The sequence below is a fragment of the Haliotis cracherodii genome, unplaced genomic scaffold (assembly GCF_022045235.1).
Source record: "Haliotis cracherodii isolate W230 unplaced genomic scaffold, xgHalCrac1.p SCAF_21, whole genome shotgun sequence".
Lineage (NCBI taxonomy): Eukaryota > Metazoa > Mollusca > Gastropoda > Lepetellida > Haliotidae > Haliotis > Haliotis cracherodii.
In genome coordinates this window covers 16,003,558-16,027,098 of record NW_027266277.1, presented here as the reverse complement: position 1 = coordinate 16,027,098, position 23,541 = coordinate 16,003,558, and the positions used below count along the sequence as shown (strand labels likewise).

The following is a 23,541-nucleotide window of genomic DNA, read 5'->3' as shown; positions in this document are numbered from 1 at the left end:
CGTGTGATACATGATACTATTTTGTTCCTATATCTGTGTGGCATTAAGGCAGAATACGAAACCAAAAGAGTTATGGAATAATCACTGAAGCCACTTTGCTACCTGTAGAGCAGAACATGCTTACCCTTTTCACTAGCACCTGGGCCCCCATTGCACAAAGCGATCTTAGTGCTAAGATTATCGTAACTCCCATACTTTAACACAGGCTTACAATTATCTTAGCGCTAAGATCGTTTTGTGCAAGTGGGCCCAGGTGTCAGCACTGATTTTCAGTGATCCATTCGTAAAACCGTTTACCTTATTTTGTCTTGTACGCTCAATAGCATCTGTTTCGGGAGATATTCAAGATTTGTAATTCTCTGGCATTGACATTTGGAATTTAATGGCACCTTTAAGGTCACATGAACACTGTTTCACAAATTCAATATTGGGAATGGAACTCGGACAATATATGTGACAAGCGAATGCTTTAAACACAAGGCAACCCTCCTCTCCACAGCCGCGAATTATAATTCAATAGATGCTAGTTGCAAAATATATTTTATTCCACAGAATGTACAATAGGAATTATCAAAACTATATTGAATGGTCAATATTATCACAAAATGCTTAATGTCTTCTAGTCTACTCCATAATGTGGAAATGTACATTCTAAAATGGGGCTAACAATCACAATATTTGTGTGCACCAAATTTATTGAACCATATTCCGTCAGTAAATACATATGACACTGTCAAAAGTACTTACCGGTACAAGTTGTAATGTTGGCTTCTATCGCACAGTATTATCCATCTAAGAATTTTTGAATAGTTTTACATATATGTCTATGTAGGTTTTTGTTCTTTGTATGTGCATGCGTGCAAATTAATACTAAGAAGAAACAAGGGATATTGCTTAAGTTAAGGCAACAAAAAACCTTACTTTCCTTACAAAATCATTGTTATGAAACGAGAGCAGGACACGCTTATGCTTTGTGATCACGAGACCAAATGGTGCCATCTCTGATTTTCAGTGATCCATTGATGTACTTCTCACCTTAGCTGCTGTGATGACACATAACCGAGACTGTTATTCTCTGGCATTTAATTCAGCCCGAATAAGCCTATCGAACCTTGTTTTGTGTATAGCCTCACACTGACGATGACACTCGGCTTTTACGGAAGTATAGCTTTTCCCGCAATCATCAATACTCCAGATGTAGCCTTTACCAAAGGTAGTTAGATATCAAATCAGAGAAATCATTCCATTCTTTGACATTTTAAACCAGCTGTCATTTCACCTGTGGAACATTTTGAATGTCGTATTCTCACCAAGTTCAGGACAATTGTCTGTTCCAGCCCTGTATGCTCATGGACTGTTACCTCTTGGCCTCGGATCTTGACTCAGGGTGATGTTTGCTAGTCCCGATTTATTTTATTTTGTTTTGTTTGTTTTTGTTTAATGCCCCACTCAGCAAATACTTCAGATATATGACAACTGTCTGTAAATGATATAATCTGGGCTGGACAATCCAGTGATTGATGCCATTGGCATCGACTGGGATACGAGGACATATGATCAACCGAGCCCGACAACCCGATCTACTTTGTCAAGCAGAGGTTGCTGGGGACATACATTCCTTATCATTGACTTGTACATAATACAGGACCAACCATGCACTGGCCTTTTGTTGATAAGCTGACTTCTTGGCATGGCTCGATTGTATAGACTGAGTTGCAGACTCACAGTGAAATCCTTTTTTGTACTCTGTACTGAGTTATATGCAGACCAGGGTTTCAGGGTGAGTGAGTTTGGCTGTACGCCGCTTTTAGCAATATTCCAGCAATAGCACTGCCAGGGACACCAGAAATGGGCTTCACACATTGTACCCATGTCGGAAATTGAACCTGCTTCTTCGGAGTGACGAGCTAACGCTTTAACCACTAGGCTACCTGACCGCCACCAGGATGTCAGAAATACTTATACACGACCACAGTCAATAAAAAGAAATGTTTTACATGTGTATATATCTTGTGAATGTTTAGTCACTCACACTTTCTTTCATCAAAGTGAGGTATTTTGTTCAACTCCCCTGCGCAAACTGCTAATGACCCTTAAGCAATTATCCATCACTTGTAACAGTAATCACAATATCAGACTGCGTCTTCTGTACATGACCTTGACCTTTTAGATGTGCTTGTGAAATAACTGTCGAGCTATACCTTGTCATATGTGTACCATCAGCGTCCACTATAGAACCATTCTCTGTCATGACCTGATTCGGCAACACCACTGTGTGGTCAACATCAGACCCAGGAGCCTCGTCTTTAAGAAGAACGACAGGGTTAGGGATGTCCCTTTTACCAAACTCATTAACCAAACCTTTTCCCGATGACATGGAAATAACTGAAGTTGCTCTATCGTCAGTGACATCCTCCTGAATTGAAGGTACCTCACTATGACCATCTTTATTTTTATACCCTCCAGCAGTAGAGCCACTTTGAGCAACTCCAAAATCAGAGCTTGTGTTGTCATTGCCATGTTTAGAGTCACTTGTGTCTGTGCCGAGAGTTGACCCAGTTATATTTCTTCCAAATGTGGAGCTGTTTTGTTCTGCTCCAAAATTGATGTCATTCTTGTCACCATCTGCAGTCAAACCATCTTGAATATAACTCCTTTTGTATACTTCCCCATCCTGATGATGAGTCTTCTCTAATCCATCACCTGCTTCACCTCTACCATCAGTCCCCCTGCCAGGTATTCCTGCAGAAGAAACGTTCATGTCCTCAACTGGCAACGCCTGTTTCAAGTTACTCGTGTGCACGTCACGTACATGTTTATCTGCAGAAGAAACGTTGATGTCCTCAACTGGCAACGCCTGTTTCAAGTTACTAGTGTGCACGTCACGTATATGTTTTTCTTCCTTGCCGCTTTCTTTGATGTCCTGAAGTCTCCCAGTAACGACGTCAGCAGTCACCTCCACCCTACTGACCAGGTCGGAGCTACTGTCCACCGTTGTTGTCGACCCTGCCTCGCTGATCACTCCTGTACTGAGGGAGAGGGTACCGGAAGTTGCATCGTCCTTTTTGACCTTCCGCTTCCGCTTTGGTACGAACTTACAGACCATGCTGTCGTTGGCTTGACTCATGTCCACCCGACCGTCAAGCCAGAAGGTTTTCATTTTCCCTTTGCCCTGAAGAAAAACATAATGCATATATATATTCCCAAACCGAATCAAGTCATTTTGCGTTATGTCAGTATTGACTGTTTTCACTCGATTTCGTTATTTACAGAGTAGACATATACACTTACCTCCGGGCATCTAAAAAAATGTATGTTTTGTTTTCTTGTAGAAGCGTAACACATTATATATACAAACACACTTAATTAGCTCCAAATAATGGACTTCGCCAGAGCGAGTTTTGTAATTCCATCAGAATGTTTGTATCCCGTTCGATATAAAAAGCGTTCACTGTGTGCAAAGACGTTCTTATCAACGAGAACCTCTAGACATGCTACAAATCAAAACTTTCCTTTGTTGCATCATATTTGCTTTGGTGAGGATTTAATATACTTGTAGCCTGTCCCTGTATCATAATACAAAACATTAAGTGTTAAACACAACAAACCTGTTCACAAAAGTAGTGTGTTATAATTAGCTGTATGGGTTTCAAGGCTGAGTTCATCAATTTTGCTTAAAAGAATTTCCATCGTATGTTCAGAACAAGCTTGCATGCCTGAGGATATTTTGTTTGAAGTTTTCATTATTTCGTTGTTTAAATATAGTACTTTTTCGTGACTGAGCGTACTTGAATTACTTCTCTGCACAGAAAAAGACAGTGATACTTTTTTCTATAGTGTGCATTTATGTCAGACAAACGATAATCGTGACTAAAACGGGTGTCTTACTGAAACTTGAGTCATTTAACTGGTTGACCCATAAAACATGCTGAGTGTTCATTTTCATAAAATCTTTCTGAAACTATGGTCAGTTTTTGCTTATTCGACGAAAACACATTTATGACATCATATATACTTCTGTAAGTAAATTTGAGTTTGTGAACGTTGTTTGCCAGTAAATTCCACCAACGAGGATTGACTGATATGTTCCGAGCCGAGGAATTGTGTAGACGTTCACTAAAGCCAAGAGTAAGGAGGCTACTAAGAAGAAAGTTTATTAAACGGAATAATATCTTCCCTCCCTAATGAATCAGCTGTGTTTTATGTGAGTATATATACTAAAGTAATTCTATTTGTCCATGATATTTTGATTAATATTATTATTATCAATTCCTCCAACACATAGCTATTTCTCACATGCCTAATCCAAATTTACAAATTCATTTTTTTCATCAGATTTGGAATGTTATCAATAAAACGTTACTTTCAACATGTCATCAAAAACAAAATTGTTTTTAATTGTCCGAGTCCAAGTTCGCACACTAATATTTTCATCAGAGTAGAATATGAACCGTCTCAAGTCACTTGAGGTGCATTAGGCCTGGTAGGAGGATAACGACCAACCTTAATGTCGATCTCCCCTCGCTCGGATATCAGGTAATTATCCGTTTTCATCAGCCGATCGCGTGTTGCCTGGCTAATGTGGATCTTGAGAGCTGAAACGACAACATTAATGATCAGCGCCATGCAGGAAACAGTTTACAAATGGATTAACATTTGTTCGTTGGGCCGAATTAAATTAATTATAAGATGTTCATCCGCGCAAGTTGCCTTGTTGCTGTAATTATACCCCCGTTTCCGTCTGTCTGTCCGTACTTGTGCCTTTTTTTAGTTTGAAGATTTGAAACTTTTTAAATTTTTGCCGTTTCCTTGGAAACATTAAGAAACTTAAACTTTAGGGTGGGTGTTTTGTACGGCCCATATCTTTTAAACTATGCATCCTAGCTTCATCAAGCTTGCTACACACATTTACCACAATGAGTACTTGTGCCTTTTGCTAGATTGAAGATTCTGAATTTTTTTTTTTTTTTCCATAGAATCATGGTGAAACATAAATTTTGAGTAGAGTTCACTTCTTTCTTGTTGATGCTGTCAAACCACATATCCCAACAAGCAATCAGGCTCCATGTAAATCACAGCAGTTGACAGTTAATGTACACATATGTCGGTGTTGTTTCTTCAGCACGGTCACGTAGGCCATCGGCCCATGTTACATCAGTTGACAGTTAATGTACACATATGTCGGTGTTGTTTCTTCAGCAAGGTCACGTAGGCCATCGGCCCATGTTACAGCAGTTGACAGTTAATGTACACATATGTCGGTGTTGTTTCTTCAGCACGGTCACGTAGGCCATCGGCCCATGTTACAGCAGTTGACAGTTAATGTACACATATGTCGGTGTTGTTTCTTCTGCAAGGTCACGTAGGCCATCGGCCCATGTTACAGCAGTTGACAGTTAATGTACACATATGTCGGTGTTGTTTCTTCTGCAAGGTCACGTAGGCCATCGGCCCATGTTACATCAGTTGACAGTTAATGTACACATATGTCGGTGTTGTTTCTTCAGCAAGGTCACGTAGGCCATCGGCCCATGTTACAGCAGTTGACAGTTAATGTACACATATGTCGGTGTTGTTTCTTCAGCACGGTCACGTAGGCCATCGGCCCATGTTACAGCAGTTGACAGTTAATGTACACATATGTCGGTGTTGTTTCTTCAGCACGGTCACGTAGGCCATCGGCCCATGTTACAGCAGTTGACAGTTAATGTACACATATGTCGGTGTTGTTTCTTCTGCAAGGTCACGTAGGCCATCGGCCCGTGTTACAGCAGTTGACAGTTAATGTACACATATGTCGGTGTTGTTTCTTCTGCAAGGTCACGTAGGCCATCGGCCCATGTCACAGCAGTTGTACAGCAACCATTATTGTAATTGAAATTTACATCAGCAGTTTTGTCTTAATTGCATAGACTTATAAATATATACAAAGCCAAATTTCTTATGATTTTAAATATATATCTTCACATGAAGACCTTAAATTTGTGTAATGTCATACAGTTTGTAATAAAATACAACACAATGTTAAAATATATTCCTTCCTGACTAACATATCTCAAATTCAGTTGATGAAAATCTGACCAATGACATTTTTATTGTACTACCTTGGCTGAAATTAAGTAGTTTCTTGTACCAGTGCGTTAATAGTTCACTCTGCAGTTCCCCAGATCTTCACGCTCGACGGGTGTTTCCAGACTAGAAGGGGTTCGTTATACAGGATAGCTACTCACGCAGTCCATTGGACTCCATCCTAGAGGCCGTATTGACTGTGTCCCCAAACAGGCAGTATCGGGGCATCTTGATCCCCACCACTCCCGCAACACAGGAGCCTGAAGTTAATAATAATAATAATAATAATAATAATAATAATAATAATAATAATAAATGTAGAATATGAAATGAATTTAATGAGACTGTCAAACACATTGTCAGTGGATGCCCAGCTTTGGCACAATATCTTAAGCAACATGATGGAGTGGCTCGATCATTTTATAAACGTCTTCGCCATGTTTGTGGTTTTGACACAGGGGTCGATCCATGGTACGACCCAGAATATGTAGAGGATTTCATGGAAAATATTATATAATGTGATAAATACAACATTCTTTGGAATAATAGGCCTGTATACAGCCTGAGACCTCTCCAGGCCAACAAACCTGATCTTGTCCTTTTTTTATAAATCCAATGAAATCATTTATATCATTGAATTTTCTGTCACTTTTGATACTAATGTGTTTGACAAGAGTTAGGAAAAACATGGCAAATATGTGGACCTCGCTTTACAAATGTGACGCTTGCCTCCCAATCTGTTGACTGACATTGGGAGTGTGCACGGGTTTTATGCCAGGAATACAGCCCTACTGGCAATCTGGTAACTGCAGAAGGCTGCAGTGTTTGGGAGTCATCACATTCTCCGAAAAGTCCCATTTCTGGTGTCCCTGCCGCGATATTGCTAGAATATTGCTAAAAGCAGCGTAAAACCATACTCACTCACTCGTTCACTCATGTATTTGCTGCTCATTCGACAGGAACATTCCCGCAATCACAAACCTAAAGGACCAAATCAGCGACTTCAAAATACACAAAGCATGACTGCATATTTCCAGGCAAGAACTGGAAAGCAACATATGTATCAAAAGTCATACTAAAGTCTACTTGATGGATAGAATGCTCACACTGAATCCCACACCCATGCTCACACTGAATCCCACACTCATGCTCACACTGAATCCCACACACATGCTCACACTGAATCCCACACTCGTGCTCACACTGAATCCCACACTGATGCTCACACTGAATCCCACACTCATGCTCACACTGAATCCCACACTCATGCTCACACTGATTCCCACACTCATGGCCACACTGAATCCCACTCTCATGCTCACACTGAATCCCACACTCATGCTCACACTGAACCCCTCTCTCATGCTCACACTGAATCCCACACTCATGCTCACACTGAATCCCACACACATGCTCACACTGAATCCTACACTCATGCTCACACTGAATCCCACACTCATGCTCACACTGAATCCCACACTCATGCTCACACTGAATCCCACACTCATGCTCACACTGAACCCCTCTCTCATGCTCACACTGAATCCCACACCCATGCTCACACTGAATCCCACACACATGCTCACACTGAATCCTACACTCATGCTCACACTGAATCCCACACTCATGCTCACACTGAATCCCACACTCATGCCCACAGTGAATCCCTCACTCATGCTCACACTGAATCCCACACTCATGCTCACACTGAATCCCTCACTCATGCTCACACTGAATCCCACACTCATGCACACACTGAATCCCGCACTCATGCTCACACTGAATCCCTCACTCATGCCCACACTGAATCCCACACTCAACAACGTACCACTGTGCATTCCAATCCTGAGCTTCAGCCCTTCGTCGGGGTAGCCAGGGACCTTCACCTGGTTCACTGACGAAAGAAGGTCAATGGACATCGTGGCGATCTCTTCAGCATGCTGAAAAGGCAATTATATATATTTTAACTGAAATGAACTATTCAACAGTGTTTTAATTGACACTACGTCGATCAGAGTCGCTGACCACCCTGACATGTTTGTGTCTTTATTCCAATATCGCAAAGACCATCCTGTAAACAGGTAACTGGGAAGGTGGCGTGTCACTCATTCAGAGAACTGCGAGTTCTATTGGTTCATGTGTTAGTTAATTAAACCAGTCAGAGAGAGGAATTACTGACCCCACATGAGCTCGTATACGGTCAGCCTCGCCCAATATTTTTCTGCTAACCAAATATGACACCATATATGTCAACTAAAGACACCAAAACTAATAATATTCATTTTGTGATTATGTAGGTGTCTATTTTGTGGTAACGTCTGAGACCTGCATTAAACCAAACTCACTCACTCACTCACTCACTCTACATTCCAAGGGGGTTGAAGTAACGTAAAATAATTGTCCCCTGAGAAAGTTTGTAAGTCCCATTTCATTCAAAGTATTTTTCATTTTTCATGTTTTTAATCGTAGAATTCTTGTTGTTTTTTAATGATTTGGCTTAAACTTACTGACAATCACCAGTAGCCAGAGTGTAAATCCTGCTGGGTTACCATGTAGGTAGAAGAAGTATCGTAAGTCCCCATTGTACCTTGTATAGTGACCTACCTTTGGTTATTGGTGATCTATAGCCCATTTTTATTGTGTACTGTTATGAATTGTTGATTTTAGGATGATATGCTAGTTTTAAATCTGCATCTGTGATAGTCTAGTGTTTTTACTGTCCTTTGTCGACAGATTTTAATGTCTATATTATGTCTTATTAATGTACAACTTGATTTAGTCACAATATGGCTGAAATATTGCCGATGTGACTATAAATCTTAACTCACTCACTCACTCACATTTGTTTATATATGTGAATTGTCACACACTGGCCATGATGAACATTTTCTGTCGCATTCCTCCTTTGAGTTGTTGTACAGTAAACCCTTGTTAATGTTTAATATAGGTAAGTTCATGGGGCGTCCTGATCTAGTTCTTATGCATATATGCTTGTTTGTAGATTAAATATCCCAGTACTATTTAGACAATGTTCGGTTAGTGAATGAACCCAAGGGTTCGTAGAATGATTCACTGAGCATGAACACTCGATCCATTTGGTCGCCTTTCAGAGACCCATACGTTGACAGGGGCTAATTCTAACACGGGGTTGTCTATCCCAGTACAGATGCCACACCTGAGACCTTCACACAAAGGTCGTAATATTTATAGAATGCTCTAATTCGTATGTTGTTTAAATATTGCCAAGTTATTTATCTATGTACACAAAAACAACAACGGGCACATATATAAACAAGTACATCATATACTCAATCCCCTAAGTGACTATGATGATATGCTGAACCGCAAAAGAAACGTCACCATGGATAGATGTATATGATAAACCTTATTTGTCCAAACATTGTAAACATACTTCAAGACATATTAAAAAGATGAAACTTGGCAAAACTGATCATCAAGGTTGCAATAAAAGTGTCAAATGTTCTTAAAGTGAAACACAACACCAGTCTCAACAATGGCATCACAAGTCAGTATCTAGAGTGTTCTCGTAACGACACAAGCATCCGAATTATGTTCCCCATGGCGTCGCCAGGCTCTCTCTGACATCTGCTGTTGAGACACAGTAATGGCTCTCGTCTTAGAAGAGGACTCTTCTCCTCTGCTGGTTGCGCCAATCCAGGGGCTGTGTTGCCTACTGAAGACGATGGCGTCCCGGCGATGACGTGGTGTCAGAATGGGTGCTTGGTGTGGCCTGTGACAGTGTCTGCTCGTCAATCGTCGAAGCACGGTGTCCGCACTAATGTGTCACTGGTGTGTCCCCATGGTCTGTCGAGCAGTTTCCACATCAGTAACAAAGCGATGTCGCACAATCTGACGATCCTTACGTCGGGTGGTGACCCTTGGTCTTCCACTACGTGGTCGGTCACCTGTAGTGTTGGTTGTCTGGTACCATTGCTGGAGCCTGTATATGGTCGTTAAGTGGACTTGAAATGCATTGGCTACTTGCCGGGCGGTGTGTCCAGCTTGCAATCGTCCAAGGGCTTGGTGTCGCTGATTTCTTGTCAATGTGGTAGCAATTCAATAACGAATGAATCTTATCCGATCTGGGTGGATTTTTATAGGGCAAGAAATGGGGGATCGCGTGTGCATTTCAATTTGAACGGAACTCACATGCATCGGCTTACCATGGCTGTTGCCATGGTGTGTTTGGGCTATCGGTTTTATTGTCATCTGCTTAGTTTTTTTTATCATCAAATATCATTTTTCCGGACAAAGTAAGGTTAAATTTTAGAAACTTTGACAAAAATTACCCAGATATTTATTCAAATGACAACTTTTCATGCAATGTTACTTGAGGTGACGTTTCTATTGCGATTCAGTATACATATTTATTGCTGAATATAATTTAAAATTAGCTGTACTATGGACTAATAAACATATGGTTATATTATTGATCAATTATTTATCGTTGTACACAAGACAACTTGTCAAAACAAAGCAAGGTCATTTGTGCCATGTTAATCCTTCAAGAAGTGGACCACGCCTTGTTCCGTTGCCAACCGCTATACCTTATTATATAATTAGGAATCCAAACAAGCATTTCGCTGCACCCTTCTGCTCATTATCGCTGATGGCTGTCAAACCACGCAAATACTAAGACCTGATATTCACAACACAGCAGGCCCAGTTTGTTCTAATCACCTAATAACTAGGTAGAATAGTTATACACTGTGTGCGGCATGGTGTTTATATGCCTAGATATCACCACCCTGACACGAGTAGAGCAGTGGAAATATCTGTCGATATAGGAATGAGATAAATATTGGGCAGGATAAAGATACGAGCAATCAGTGACGCTATTAACACATGCATAAAATAAGCATGCACTTTATTCCTATTAAGTTTAATGATTTAGAAAACTGATGGCATTCGGCGACCTTGAGGGGATCGAATGTTTTGGAAATGTTGGATTATTTGGCACGTAAGTGGACCATCTTATCTAAAGCCTAATAAGACATACAATAACCTTCAAGGGCCTGGATATTTGAGATAATATTTCAACAAAGGTGATACTGCTTGAGGAAAGTGCAACATTACATATTTACACTCACAACATTGGTTTCATTTTCCGTACGTTTTATTATAATTTACTAAAAGAAATAATTGTTTGTCCTTGATAGAAAAAATATAAGTATGGAGTATAATCTCGAATGGTTGACAGGCTTTCCTCAGGCATAATAGTGAGTGAGTGAGTGAATGAGTGAGTGAGCATGGTTTTACGCCGCATTTAGCAATATTCCAGCAATATCATGGCGGGGAACACCAGAAATGGGCTTCACACATTGTACCCTTCGGGAATCGAACCCGGGTCTTTGACGTGACTAGCGAATGCTTTAACCACTAGGCTACCCGACCGCCCTAGTGAGTGAGGGAGTTAGTGAGATGGGGCTGTTTAATCTTATGCTTCTTTGTTTTTTATTGATTAGGTTTCCAAATCTCAGAGGAGATATGAGGTTAACTTGCCGTTTTGTCTCCTATCTTTATGGCGTATACAGCGACTCATACTCAGTGTAAATCAGTGATTGTTCGAAATAATTAGTTGTGTCGGTGAAAGCAAATACACAACTGGTCACTTATTAAATCAGTTATGATATTGTTTCATATATAATAGCAAAAAAATATTAACATGGAGAAGGTGTGGTACTAAACATTTTTTTCCATATAGAGTAAACTGCGTATACGTTTATGACGAACGCGCTTATATCGAACTGACCGATATAATGAACTTATTTTTTAGTCCCGACCATATATATATACCCGATGTATATATACTTATAACGAACTACGGTTATTACGAACTAAAATTAGAGATCCCTTGGAGTTTGTTATAGCCTTAGTTAACTGTACTTTGACCTTTGATTTTGGAAGGGTCCATTTCACTTTAACTCAACATCATTACTAACACCCACATCAAGGTCCCCCCGTTTGTTATAGCCGTGTTTTGAACAAGAAGCAGTACAGTCGAACTGCTGATTAACGTCCCATGACTGACCGTTATCACCCGATGACGGGTAATATTTGTCAACATAACTGTTGATGGTGGTCGTTAATGAGGCTACGTGTAGAAGCTCTACAGTCGTTTATGTTAATATGTTACACATAATTGGGACTTTTAGCGTATAATGATCAATAATACATCGCAATAAATAGTTGGCTTTGTACAGAATCCAGATGAAACCCTGCGTCGCTTCAAGTGAAGGCTCCAAATCTAAATATACCTTCTTTGGTTCTTGAGCCAATCAGATGTCACTTTTCTGAAACGATTCGGTTTCTCTTCATTACCACCATGATTAATAAACTATTCCCTCGCAAGGACATCTTCTGGTGTTGTTACCGTGGTGATCACCAGTCACAGGTGCAAAACATTTCCACCACAATGTGGTAGCCATCTTCCCCATTTTCATCAACAGAGAATGTATTGTCACATTGATATCTACGTTTGTATGAAGCCTTGTTGCCTATTCTATTCCAATGCAACATGTAAGCATAGACAGTATTCACTAACAATATGCAAATTATTAAGGGTATACTATGCAATCTACCCAGTTAGACTCCTAACCTTCCAGCCTCCTATAGTATTAAGGGTGCACTATGCATTCTTCCAGTTAGACTCCTAACTTTCCAGCCACCTCTAGGATTAAGGATGCACTATGCATTCTACCCAGTTAGACTCCTAACCTTCTAGCCACCTCTAGTATTGAGGGTGCACTATGCATTCTACCCAGTTAGACTCTTAACCGTCCAACCACCTCTAGTATTGAGGGTGCACTATGCATTCTACCCAGTTAGACTCCTAACCTTCAAGCCAGCTCTAGTATTGAGGGTGCACTATGCATTCCATCAAGGAAAACACCAAACCTTCCAGCCACCTTTAGTATTAAGGGTGCACTATGCATTCTACCCAGTTAGACTCCTAACCTTCCAGCCACCTCTAGTATTGAGGGTGCACTATGCATTCTACCCAGTTAGACTCCTAAACTTCCAGCCACCTCTAGTATTAAGGGTGCACTATGCATTCTACCCAGTTAGACCCATAAACTTCCAGCCACCTCTAGTATTAAGGATGTACTTTGCATTCTACCCAGTTAGACTCCCAACCTTCCAGCCGCCTCTAGTATTAAGGATGTACTTTGCATTCTACCCAGTTAGACTCCTAAACTTCCAGCCACCTCTAGTATTAAGGGTGGACTATGCATTCTACCCAGTTAGACTCCTAACCTTCCAGTCGCCTCTAGTATTAAGGGAGGACTATGCATTCTACCCCTTTAGACTCCCAACCTTCCAGCCACCTCTAGTATTAAGGATGTACTTTGCATTCTACCCAGTTAGACTTCCAACCTTCCAGCCGCCTCTAGTATTAAGGATGTACTTTGCATTCTACCCAGTTAGACTCCTAACCTTCCAGCCACCTTTAGTATTAAGGATGTACTTTGCATTCTACCCAGTTAGACTCCCAACCTTCCAGCCGCCTCTAGTATTAAGGATGTACTTTGCATTCTACCCAGTTAGACTCCTAAACTTCCAGCCACCTCTAGTATTAAGGGTGGACTATGCATTCTACCCAGTTAGACTCCTAACCTTCCAGTCGCCTCTAGTATTAAGGGAGGACTATGCATTCTACCCCTTTAGACTCCCAACCTTCCAGCCACCTCTAGTATTAAGGATGTACTTTGCATTCTACCCAGTTAGACTTCCAACCTTCCAGCCGCCTCTAGTATTAAGGATGTACTTTGCATTCTACCCAGTTAGACTCCCAACCTTCCAGCCACCTCTAGTATTAAGGATGTACTTTGCATTCTACCCAGTTAGACTCCCAACCTTCCAGCCACCTCTAGTATTAAGGATGTACTTTGCATTCTACCCAGTTAGACTTCCAACCTTCCAGCCACCTCTAGTATTAAGGATGTACTTTGCATTCTACCCAGTTAGACCCCTAAACTTCCAGCCACCACTAGTATTAAGGTTGCACTATGCATTCTACCAAGGAAGACACCAAACCTTCCAGCCACCTCTAGTATTAAGGATGTACTATGCATTCTACCCAGTTAGACTCCTAACCTTCCAGCCGCCTCTAGTATTAAGGATGTACTTTGCATTCTACCCAGTTAGACTCCTAACCTTCCAGCCACCTCTAGTATTAAGGATGTACTTTGCATTCTACCCAGTGAGACTCCCAACTTTCCAGCCACCTCTAGTATTAAGGATGTACTTTGCATTCTACCCAGTTAGACTCCTAACCTTCCAGCCACCTCTAGTATTAAGGGTGCACTATGCATTCTACCCAGTTAGACTCCTAACCTTCCAGCAACCTCTAGTACATACCATCAACAATGACTGCTGTACAAACATTACGTGTTGATGAAAACATTATTATTTCTTTCTTCCATTTTCAGATTCACGAAAGAAGCTTTGAAGCGTGTAGCATCTCCAGGCAGATACAAAACGTCCCCCTTGAACGTCAGCACTGCATTCTTATGGAGTAGACATAGAATCTACAATCTATAGGTGAGGTGAGGTGAAATGGAGTTTAACTTCGTGTCCAAGATTGTTGCACTTATATAATGAAGTGCTCGCATGTGCGTGCGTGCGTGCGTGCGTGTGTGTACAAGTACGCACACTAGTGCTAGCCCACTGAGATACCATGCGGCAGTTTAACATGAATATCCTACTCAGACACAGTGTACTGACTGCAAACCGACCAGACCTGGTTTTATCCCCTTAAAGCCTAGCGCCAGGCAGGGTAACAACATGTACGGAGATAACGAAGGATTATTGGGATGAACCAAGGACCAGTCGGCTCGGAGACAGTGTACTGTGTCAGAGTGGGCATCCATGGTGGGGTTGTTGTGGGATTGGCCAGCTGTTATAAAAAATGATTACCGTATTCGACGTAATAAGCGCCCATGGCGATATTTGCTAATATATTGGCAAATGAACAATCCCAATTGGCACCCCTTCCGATTGATCAATGTACACAAGACTTATATTTTCGCGAATAAGGAACAATTTGTGTGTGTCATGGTTACATCAGTGTCCCGGGTAACCACACGTGACGTCTCGTGTGCACTGAAAAGGCCGATTAAAGGAACAATTCGTGTGTTTCATGGTTGCATCAGTGTCATGGGTAACCACACGTGACGTCTCGTGTGGACTGAAAAGGCCGATTAAAGGAACAATTCGTGTGTTTCATGGTTGCATCAGTGTCCCGGGTAACCACACGTGACGTCTCGTGTGGACTGAAAAGGCCGATTAAAGGAACAATTCGTGTGTTTCATGGTTGCATCAGTGTCCCGGGTAACCACACGTGACGTCTCGTGTGGACTGAAAAGGCCGATTAAAGGAACAATTCGTGTGTTTCATGGTTGCATCAGTGTCCCGGGTAACCACACGTAACGTCTCGTGTGGACTGAAAAGGCCGATTAAAGGAACAATTCGTGTGTTTCATGGTTGCATCAGTGTCCCGGGTAACCACACGTGACGTCTCGTGTGGACTGAAAAGGCCGATTAAAGGAACAATTCGTGTGTTTCATGGTTGCATCAGTGTCCCGGGTAACCACACGTGACGTCTCGTGTGGACTGAAAAGGCCGATTAAAGGAACAATTCGTGTGTTTCATGGTTGCATCAGTGTCCCGGGTAACCACACGTAACGTCTCGTGTGGACTGAAAAGGCCGATTAAAGGAACAATTCGTGTGTTTCATGGTTGCATCAGTGTCCCGGGTAACCACACGTGACGTCTCGTGTGGACTGAAAAGGCCGATTAAAGGAACAATTCGTGTGTTTCATGGTTGCATCAGTGTCCCGGGTAACCACACGTGACGTCTCGTGTGGACTGAAAAGGCCGATTAAAGGAACAATTCGTGTGTTTCATGGTTGCATCAGTGTCCCGGGTAACCACACGTGACGTCTCGTGTGCACTGAAAAGGTCGATTGAAAGAACAGTTGGTGTACACATTAAAGACACTTAAGATAGATAGTTGTAATGTTACATGATGAAGTATGGAAAATATCAATAAAGCACAATAGAACCTTTCCCGGCATGTAAGTTCACAGGATTACTGGAAGAGCTATTACAAGGCAGGATATTGAGCACGATAGATTTACAGAATGTTGAAGGTCATTGACCACCCGAACGACCTTGTGACATAGTTTCCCTATGTTCCATGTATATTTGCCGCTTGATCATGATTGAAATAAGAACATTGCAAATGTAATTTAACATGACAGAAAAGCCTGCCACGTGTGTGTTTTAGGACATTTACATACTGTGTTTTGAATGGATGTGCTTGTGAGGTTGCCACCAGTGATGGCAGGATTCGCTCACCCTTTCGCGACAATATCATGAGCATGTGTTTATGAATCACTTTCAAATAGTGATGATATCAGGTGTGCGCGAAAACAATGAGTGTATCATACCCCACGGGTGGCACCATCACAAACACATGCAAAGGCAAGTCAATTGTTCAGCTGAAACAAACAAGAGAACATGTGGTACAAGTCAAACTAGGGAATTGCATCGGACATCATTTTTGTCACTGATGCGTCAAATTTGGAAATGTCCTCCACATGTCTACCATAAAACAATTTGAAAACTTAACTGAGACCTCGAATTTGGAACCCAGGCTGAGTACAAGATTACGTGTAGCCAGGAGCCACAATGGAGCATAGGCTAATAATTGTACTCCGTCTTGATTATAAACTCTGTTTCTCACGGGTTATAAAGTGAAGTGGGATAAGAATCCAATTTCATTTTTTTTTGTAAATGAAACATCTCAAACAAATTATATGACCGTCTTCACTGAAACTTAGATGTGATTTATCACGAAAAAAACAAGACAAGGAAAACACTTATATTGGCGGTGAATTAGTGAAAACACGTTGAACAGCTTTTCAATACCATCATAGCATAACAGATTGCTGCGAGACGAAAGCCCAAAGTTGTGCATGCCACATAACTAGATGTTTACCACTTGGATGAAGACTTCGCACACGGGCACGGGTATGCTGAAGTCTACGGGCACTGGTATGCTGAAGTCCATGGACACGGGTATGCCGAAGTCTACAGACACGGGTATGCTGAAGTATATGGGCAAACGTATGGTAAAGTCTTTGAGCATGGGTATGCTGAAGCCAATGGGCATGTGAATGCTGAAGTCTGTGGGTACATTGAAGTCTATGAACAAGGGTATGCTGAAGCCTACGAGCACTGGTATGGTAACGTCAACAGATACGGGTATGGTAAAGTCCACGGACACGGGTATGCTGAAGTCCACAGACATGTGTATGCTGAAGCCTTTGGACACGTGTATGCTAAAGTCCATAGACACGGGTATGCTGAAGCCTACGGGCATGAATATGCTGAAGTCTACGGACACGTGTATGCTGAAGCCTTTGGACACTGGTATGCTGAAGTCCACGGACACTGGTATGCTGAAGTCCACGGACACTGGTATGCTGAAGTCCACGGACACGGGTATGCTGAAGTCCACAGACACGTGTATGCTGAAGCCTTTGGACACGTGTATGCTGAAGTCCATAGACACGGGTATGCTGAAGTCTATGGGCAAGAATATGCTGAAGTCTACGGACACGTGTATGCTGAAGCCTTTGGACACTGGTATGCTGAAGTCCACGGACACTGGTATGCTGAAGTCCAGGAACACCGGTATGCTGAAGTCTAAAAACGGGTATGCTGAGGTCTGTGGACACCGGTATGCTGAGGTCTGTGGACACTGGTATGCTGAAGTCTATGGACACGGGTAACTGAAGTCTATAGACATGGGAATGGTGAAGTCTATGGACAAGGGTATGGTGAAGTCTATAGACATTGGTATGCTGAAGTCTACGGACACTGGTATGCTGAAGTCTATGGACACGGGTGTGATGAAGTCGATGGACACATGTTATGCTGAAGACTATGGCCACGGGTATGCTAAAGTCTACGGACTCAGATTATGCTGAAGTCTATGGACACGGGTATGCTGAAGTCTATGGACACGGGTATGCTGAAGTCTATGGACACGGGTATGTTGAAGTCTTTGAGCATGGGCATGCTGAAGTCTACTGACACAAGTTATACTGAAGTCTATGGACACGGATATGCTGAAGTCCATGGACACAGGTATGCTGAAGTCTATGGACAAGGGTATGCTGAAGTCTATGGACACAGGTATGCTGAAGTCTATGGACAAGGGTATGCTGAAGTCTATAGTCACAGGTATGCTGAAGTCTATGGACACGGGTATGCTGAAGTCTATGGACAAGGGTATGCTGAAGTCTATAGTCACAGGTATGCTGAAGTCTATGGACACGGGTATGCTGAAGTCTATGGACACGGGTATGCTGAAGTCTATGGAAACGAGTATGCTGAAGTCTATGGACATGGGTATGCTGTAGCTTTCAGGTACGGTGCTGGTGCGAAGCTTGGATAAGAATCCACGACCATGGCCTGTTTCTGGCAGGACAACGGGAGTCAGCAACTGACCTAATTGCACAGCCACGAGTATGGATCCTTGTTTTGGACAGATGCAAAATCTCACTGTGCCTTTTGAAGTTGTGTTCAATTAATCTATGATTACTATAAATGTGTGTATATTATTGACATGTCTTCTGTTGTTTCCTGTAGAAAATAGGTCATCAGCATGTCCATATGTCAAGGACATACCTGTAGGAAAGGAACGCCGACATTTACAAGGGTATTAACGCGCCTAATAATAATGAAGGGATATGGACAAGGGTATGGATTGAAACAGGGGAATGGACACGTCTAATTAACATGGCAAGCTTGTAGACATGGGTATGAACCGGAGTATGGACAAGAGTATTGACATGGATATGGACAAGGGTATGAACCAAAGTATGGACAAGAGTATTGACATGGACAAGGATATGAATCAGTGTATGGACAAGAGTATTGACATGGATATGTACAAGGGTATGAACCAGAGAATGGACAAGAGTATTGACATGGATATGGACAAGGGTATGAACCAGAGTATGGACAAGAGTATTGACATGGATATTTCGACAAAAGTATGAACCAGAGTATGAACAAGAGTATTGACATGGATATGGACAAGGATATCAACCAGAGTATTGACATGGATATGGACTAGGGTATGAACCGGAGTATGGACAAGAGTATTGATATGGACAAGGGTATGAACCAGAGTATTGACAAGATTATGGATATGGACAAGGGTATGAACCAGAGTATTGACATGGATATGGACAAGGGTATGAACCGGAGTATGGACAAGATTATGGATATGGACAAGGGTATGAACCAGAGTATTGACATGGATATGGACAAGGGTATGAACCGGAGTATGGACAAGAGTATAGATATGGACAAGGGTATGAACCGGAGTATGGAGAAGAGTATTGACATGGATATGGACAAGGGTATGGATCAGAGTATTGACATGGATATGGACAAGGGTATGGACCAGAGTATGGACAAGAGTATTAGATAAGATGTGGACAAGTTATGGACAAGGATATGCATTGGGGTATATCCAGGCTATAGACAATTCTAAGGGAAATGATGCTGACGAAGGTATATGAACAAAGATGTATACATACAGAAGGATCTGAACAAGAGTTGATAAGGGTATGGACAAGTGTATGGACAAAGATATAAATGTGACGCTTTTCATTAAACAGTGATTCAGTTGTACCACAAGCAATGTCAGAGGAATATCAGGGTGCCACATTTCGTTGACGTTTAACACTTGTGCTTGATCACGGGTATGAAGCGGACAGTAAAAGATGTATAATCATGGCCAATTTGAGATTTGAAACACCACTTAGCGTACCGTGTCTAACATAAGGGGCGCATCTCTGCAAAGCCACGTATAAACTCTTCAACAATTTCACTGAAAACTGTCGAGGAAATGAAGTCCCACTGCGAGACTGCACAGGCAGGGGTTACGGCATAGGCACTTGAGCTGCTCAGACGCTCTGCGTTAACAAAAGGCATCGACTTAGGTACTTGAGCTGCTCAGACGCTCTGCGTTAACGAGAGGTATCGACTTAGGCACTTGAGCTTCTCAGACGCTCTGCGTTAACCAAAGCCATCGACCTAGGTACTTGAGCTGCTCAGACGCTCTGCGTTAACATAAGACATGTGATTGTCGTGAGGACCATCTCTTCACCTAGAAGAATATCTTCTTTATCAACAAACACGTTAACAACATAAATAAATTCAGCTGAACTGAGTGAGGAGGCGCAGACATTAACAAGACATTAACACAAACAGAAGATGACAAATCCCCCCCCCCCCCCCCCCCCCACACACACACACACCCCACCCCCACCCCCCAATTTAGGAAGAGCAAATCATCTGACTTTCTTTAAGTCCAACTTGATGAGAGCATTTCTATATGATATGTCTGTCCATATAGAAGAGTAGATGTTGAGCTATCAAAATTGGGATTCGGATTTAATTTCCGAACTTTGTTTTTCTATGTCGGGTACACACCACTATGACAGTCAATATTAAACTTGTTGCCATGGAGGCAGAAAAAAATATATTCTGAAAATATGTAAATAGCAAAAGGCTCCAGTTGACAATCTGGTCTTTGTGTCTGCACAGTTTCAATTGCAAGCGAGAGCACCTTTAGTTTGAGAAATATGGTCCGCACAAATACCACTTTGATCTGAGACAAAGCGGGCGGTCGGGTAGCCTAGTGGTTAAAGCGTTTGCTCGTCACGCCGAAGACCCGGGTTCAATTCCCGACATGGGTACAATGTGTGAAGCCCATTTCTAGTGTCCCCCGCCGTGATATTGCTGGAATACTGCTAAAAGCGGCGTAAAACCGTATTCACTCACTCACTCTGAGACAAAGCCAAACTTGTTGCAATGGAAACGAAAAAAAATATAAATTCTAAACACAACTAAGTAGCAAAAGGTACCATTTGACAAGTCTCTGTGTAAGCAATGTATCCTCTAAGAATACCTATCAGTTTTAGAGACTATGAACAGAGCCAAAGTCAAACTTGATGCACTGGAAATATGAACAAAATAATAAGTCCAAATTGTTTCTATGGAAATCGAGAAAAATAAAAATACAGTAAACTACGCTTATAACGAACTGAAAGGGACCACTAGTTTTTTGTTCGTTATATCCGTTGTTCGTTATACACATTTTGACCTTCTGACATCTTTTATCAAGTCATGTGACATGGGAACAGTGTGATTTTTTTCAAATGGCTGCACTCACTGTCAAAACCTTGCTCAGGTTAACATTTCTAGTTTTCGTATGGGCCACCACACTCCCTCCCAGTATTAGTCGAAATATACACAGTAAAACAAAAATTAATTATATCAAGCAAAAATAATTTCCAATATACCTTTTCTCCATTTTTGACAGGGAGTCCACTGGCCACCATGTACGCATCGCCAATTGTCTCCACCTTGTACACGTCGTATATGTCGATACGGGAGTCGAACAGAGAGTACAGATTGTTCAGCATCTCAACAATCTGCATCGGAGTGCATCGAGCTGAGATGGTCGTAAACCCAACAATATCCGAGAAAAATATCGTGGACGAGTCAAACCACTCTGCACTGACACTTTCTTTGTTCCTCAACTTATTGGCAACAGAGATCGGTAACATTTGATACAACAGATTCTCCGTCATCCGTTTCTCCTCGTTAAGTTCATTGGTCTTTTGCTCTAAGCTTTTTGAATAGTCGTAGATCCAGTCCGCCATTTTCTTAACTCTGCATGATATTCCAGCAGCCATACCCAAAGCCACAGCACACGCAATGCACCACAGTATGACCCGTCTAGTCAATGAACCTAGCTCCTCAGACTGCAAGGAAAGTAAATTACGTTCTAAACTATGTCTTGAAGTCAGAATGTGTAAACAAGCTGTTTTCCGGATGTCATACACCTCAATGGATGTTAAGTTACCCAGGAAACAATCGTATTCAAAGTTGCCAAACAAATTCAAGAGAATTGCATCCAGAGTCTCTAGTTCTCCTTTAACCAACTCCCTGAGAGTGCCTAGAGAATATAACAGTAAAGACTTGGCTGTTGTAAGCTGTGAACTGGCGGTAGAGGTAGTGCGAAAAGTCAAACATGATGCCAGTTCTTTATTGACGGCGTTAAACATGGTTAGAAGTGTCTGGTATGTTGCAGGTATGGTCCATGGAAGAAATGTGGCGTCAGAGAAACAAGACATATAGGAAGCCGTTGCATCTGTGTATGCCTGGTGAAATGCATCAGTACTATTCGTTGTGTAGTAGTCTCTGTTAGACAGGGCGTACATCGTCCTACACTGTGAGCGCTGGTTAACGTTTGCTATCGTGTTACACACAGTGTCACTTGCAACCAGAAAGGAGACATTTTGTAAACTGTCACATTCAGTGTTTCCACTGGAACAATTGTTAACACGAAATATATAGTTGTAATCACGTGACAGGGAAATGTTGTCCAGTATTTCCACGACGTCAAAGAAGGTTCGGAAACAGGATATTTGAAGTGAACATTTGCCCAGTGCGGAACCATCGGCAGCCATCTCGATGACCAGTACCACAACGATCACCAGGGAACACAAGATACAGATTGCAAGTATCTTGTGAACTCGAAACCTGTTTCCCTCCCACGAAGAGAAGAATTGGTCTTGTGCGGATATCTGTCTGAACTGGGGATCTGCATATGCTTTGTTTTTGTTTAGCTTTGCATCAAGGCTGTCCGCCGGTTTGATCTTGTTTCTGGACATCGTCATCATGGATGTCTGGCAACAGTCCATATCGAGGCCACCTGGAAGTCAGAATATAAAAATAAACACTGCATGGACAATGAAATAAAAATCTGGCATGAAATGCTTTGTACTTTGTAAACGCTGTTATCTTTCGTCAGGACTTATATCCTTCAGTTCAATGAATTGCACGGTGGCCCAGTCGTCTAAGGCGCAGCAATTCGCTGTGCAGAGTTGCGTCCCTTGGACACGCCAGAAACCTATGATTGTGGGTTCGAATCCTGGTTCGCCCCGATTAAGTTTCTAGGTTTGTCAGCACCATACCCGTGCTCGTGGGTTTCACCGAAGTGGTACACGTCTGAGACCTGCATCAGTTCGGGCTTACCTCCCACATTAAGCTGACATGCCGTTATATAACTGGAAAACTGTTAAAAGCGTCGTTAAACCCAACTCACTCACTCACTCACTCACCTAAACCCCATTTCACCTCACCTATATGTTCATTAGTACTACAACTGCGATAGAAAAGCCCCGTTTTGCTATATAGTATATAGATGATATATAGTAAGCAGAACTAACTTCGTCACAATTATATTAGTAATACATGCCTTTTCTCTACTGAGAAGGCTGTGATCAGATAGTAATTACAGATTTACGTTTAAACATGACATGAATGAGTTCTGATCAGTTTGCCTTGTAGGAA

General features: G+C 41.9%; 1 protein-coding gene and 1 pseudogene across 1 annotated transcript; both read right to left on the bottom strand.

Moving 5' to 3' along the window:
* Positions 1 to 2,074: 2,074 nt before the first annotated feature.
* On the bottom strand, positions 2,075 to 21,498 carry LOC139470965 (receptor-type guanylate cyclase Gyc76C-like). The gene is made up of 5 exons (XM_071253285.1): positions 21,483 to 21,498; positions 7,898 to 8,009; positions 6,231 to 6,329; positions 4,504 to 4,595; positions 2,075 to 3,172 (listed from the first exon to the last, which is right to left on the bottom strand). The coding sequence occupies exons 2-5, from the start codon at positions 7,986 to 7,988 to the stop codon at positions 2,102 to 2,104; spliced, it is 1,353 nt and encodes a 450-aa protein (XP_071109386.1). The 5' UTR covers positions 7,989 to 8,009; positions 21,483 to 21,498; the 3' UTR covers positions 2,075 to 2,101.
* On the bottom strand, positions 21,418 to 22,889 carry LOC139470964 (uncharacterized; annotated as a pseudogene).
* Between the last annotated feature and the right edge of the window lie 652 nt (positions 22,890 to 23,541).